At 36.5% G+C, this 2,591-nt stretch overlaps 1 protein-coding gene across 3 annotated transcripts in view; it reads left to right on the top strand.

Moving 5' to 3' along the window:
* Window positions 1–2,310, top strand: part of LOC123008148 (alpha-aminoadipic semialdehyde synthase, mitochondrial) — an 11,016-nt gene extending 8,706 nt beyond the window's left edge. The window contains exons 3-5 of one of the 3 annotated variants that reach the window (XM_044403794.1): window positions 706–776; window positions 827–1,917; window positions 1,965–2,310. In XM_044403794.1, coding sequence (XP_044259729.1) covers window positions 706–776; window positions 827–1,917; window positions 1,965–2,257 — 1,455 coding nt within the window. In that variant the 3' untranslated portion in view covers window positions 2,258–2,310. The remainder of the gene's footprint in view (window positions 1–705; window positions 777–826; window positions 1,918–1,964) is intronic. The other 2 variants (XM_044403803.1, XM_044403811.1) reach the window with 2 other exon arrangements.
* Window positions 2,311–2,591: the final 281 nt, after the last annotated feature.

Here is a 2,591-nt window from a genome sequence, read left to right on the forward strand (position 1 = left end):
ACTAATAGTGACAGAAATAATTAATAATACTAGGCATCCTGCAACATAAATATTTTATTCCATCCAAGTTGAACTCAAGTGCTGTTGATTAAGAGAATCGTTGATAATCAAAGATTCACTTTTAAATATATCAAATGCAAAATAATGAAAAATGATTCCAAAAGTACTTCCAACTAATTTACTAGTCAAGTTACGTTTTAGATTTTTTAAAGATCTGATTTAGGAGTAAAAGTCAGTAAATGATGCGTGGTGCTAGTTGGTTGATTGGCTCTTGTCTGACCCTAACTTTCTACTCTAGTTATATTTTTTTTGCAATACCTGTAAAGGTTACTAAGTGATGAGCACTATGATAATTTAAATTATGCCTTGAAAACATTCTGAATTTTTAAAAGATAAACTTCGTGTGGGTTTCTTGCGCCATTTCTTCCCATAGATGTATGTTCCTTCGAGACAGTGGTAGTTTATCTTGACTTTCAATAAGTTAAATAAAATATTTAAACTTTAAACTAATAATTAGAATTTCCAGTCGGCGAAAACCCATGCTACGCCACTGCTTCTGAAATTGTAGTTCAGAAAAACTTCTTTCTTGGTGTTCCGCTTTTTTGATGTGTAGCATAATTTAATTTTTAAAGGTCAACAACTGACTTTATCAACTCACTGGAAGTATAAGAGATAACACTGTCTTATCTAAATCATTGTTTCTAGGCGATCATTGCAAGTAACGGCAAACTCACTCCCAATTACGAATACATCCAAGAATTACGAAAATCAGCAATGTGAGTACAAACTTTTCTAAATAAATTTAACAATTAAATATTAATCTCAGTAAAAGCAGGCACAAAGCAAGTAGCGAGTCTTCATCCGTCGAAAAGCAGGTTGTTATCGTGGGCGCTGGACGTGTGGCTGCACCATTAGTGGAATATCTCCATCGGGACAAATCCGTCGGTATTACCGTTGCATGTGAAAAGAAAGATTTGAGTGATAATTTAGCAAGAGCTTTCCCCGGCATTGAAAGTCTCTATCTGAACGCTGTTGAAAACCCCAACACTTTGGAGGAAATTGTAAAAAAAGCTGATGTTGCAGTATCAATCCTTCCAGCTAACTTGCACCATATTGTTGCTCAAGCATGTATTAAAGAAGGCACTCATATGGTCACAGCAAGTTACATGAGCCAAGAAATGAAGAATCTACACCAGGAAGCAGTTGATGCCGGCATCACTGTGCTTAATGAAATAGGCTTAGATCCAGGAGTTGACCATTTGCTTGCTTTGGAATGTATTCAAGAAGTGCAGCAAGCTGGGGGACGAATCACTTCGTTTGAGTCGTTCTGTGGAGGTCTTCCAGCGCCCGAATTTAGTGATAATCCGTTGAGGTACAAGTTTTCGTGGTCACCAAGAGGAGCTCTTTTAAATACCTTATCATCAGCACGATACTTGAGTAAGGGACAAATTGTTGAAATTAGTTCAGGAGGAGAGTTGATGAATACGACGAAAACGCTTGATTTTCTACCTGGATTTAATCTTGAAGGATTTCCTAACAGAGATAGCACAATTTATGCAAAATACTATGGAATTGAAGATGCTTTAACACTCTTGAGAGGCACTATTAGATATACAGGATTTGCTCAAGCTGCTAGAATGTTACAATTTTTGGGGTTGTTGGATCCAGAACCCCACCCAGCATTGCACGCACAAGGACCAGAAATTACCTGGAGGATGCTTATTTGCAACCTCCTCGGTTTGGAAGGCCACAACATCTTCTACGATAACCTCAAGAATCAAATTGTTGAACGAACGGGTTCTGAGTTTTCGGTCGATTTACTCGAAGAGCTTGGTCTGTTAAACGAAAATGGTGTAATAAAATGCGGAACTCCTCTAGATACGCTCACTCATTACCTCTCAACTAAATTAGCGTTAGGTAAGTCAGCGTCTTGTATAAACAAATAATTCATTTATACTTTTTAGAAAAACATGAACGTGATTTGGTGATTTTACGTCACGAAATCGGTATTAATTGGCCGGATAACAGAAAAGAAATAAGAGGTGTTAATTTTGTTGTTTATGGAGATGCTAATGGCTATTCAGCCATGGCTAAAACTGTGGGTTATCCAGCAGCTATTGCTACAAAGATGATTTTGGATGGTGAAATACAAGATAGAGGAATGATTCTTCCCTTTGCACCGGAAATATACAGGACAATTTTGTCAAGATTACGGTCTGAGGGCTTGAATAGTACTGAAACATCGAAATTTATTTAAACTATTATCAATAACATTTTTTATTTAATAAACCGCAACTGTGATTGGTATAACTATGAATGCAGTGTGTAAACTGAACAGGGGCAGATCTCATACTGCCACACTCTAACAGTAACAGTGTTACAAATTGAATATTAGGAATTGAATATTATTAGGAGTAAAAGTGATTGTTTACGTGCCAAACGGAGTTAGACAAATGATTCAGCTGAGCCACATAAACTCACTTTTACTCCAAATAACATATACTATTTTATCCGCAAACGACTCAGATGAAGAGAAAAGAGCAACACATTAATTATCAAGTAAATCACCAAAATAATCAGGACGCTTTGCA

This window comes from Tribolium madens, unplaced genomic scaffold (assembly GCF_015345945.1).
Source record: "Tribolium madens isolate multiple individuals breed KSU strain unplaced genomic scaffold, Tmad_KSU_1.1 Scaffold_19;HRSCAF=116;Tcas5.2_LG9, whole genome shotgun sequence".
Classification (NCBI taxonomy): domain Eukaryota; kingdom Metazoa; phylum Arthropoda; class Insecta; order Coleoptera; family Tenebrionidae; genus Tribolium; species Tribolium madens.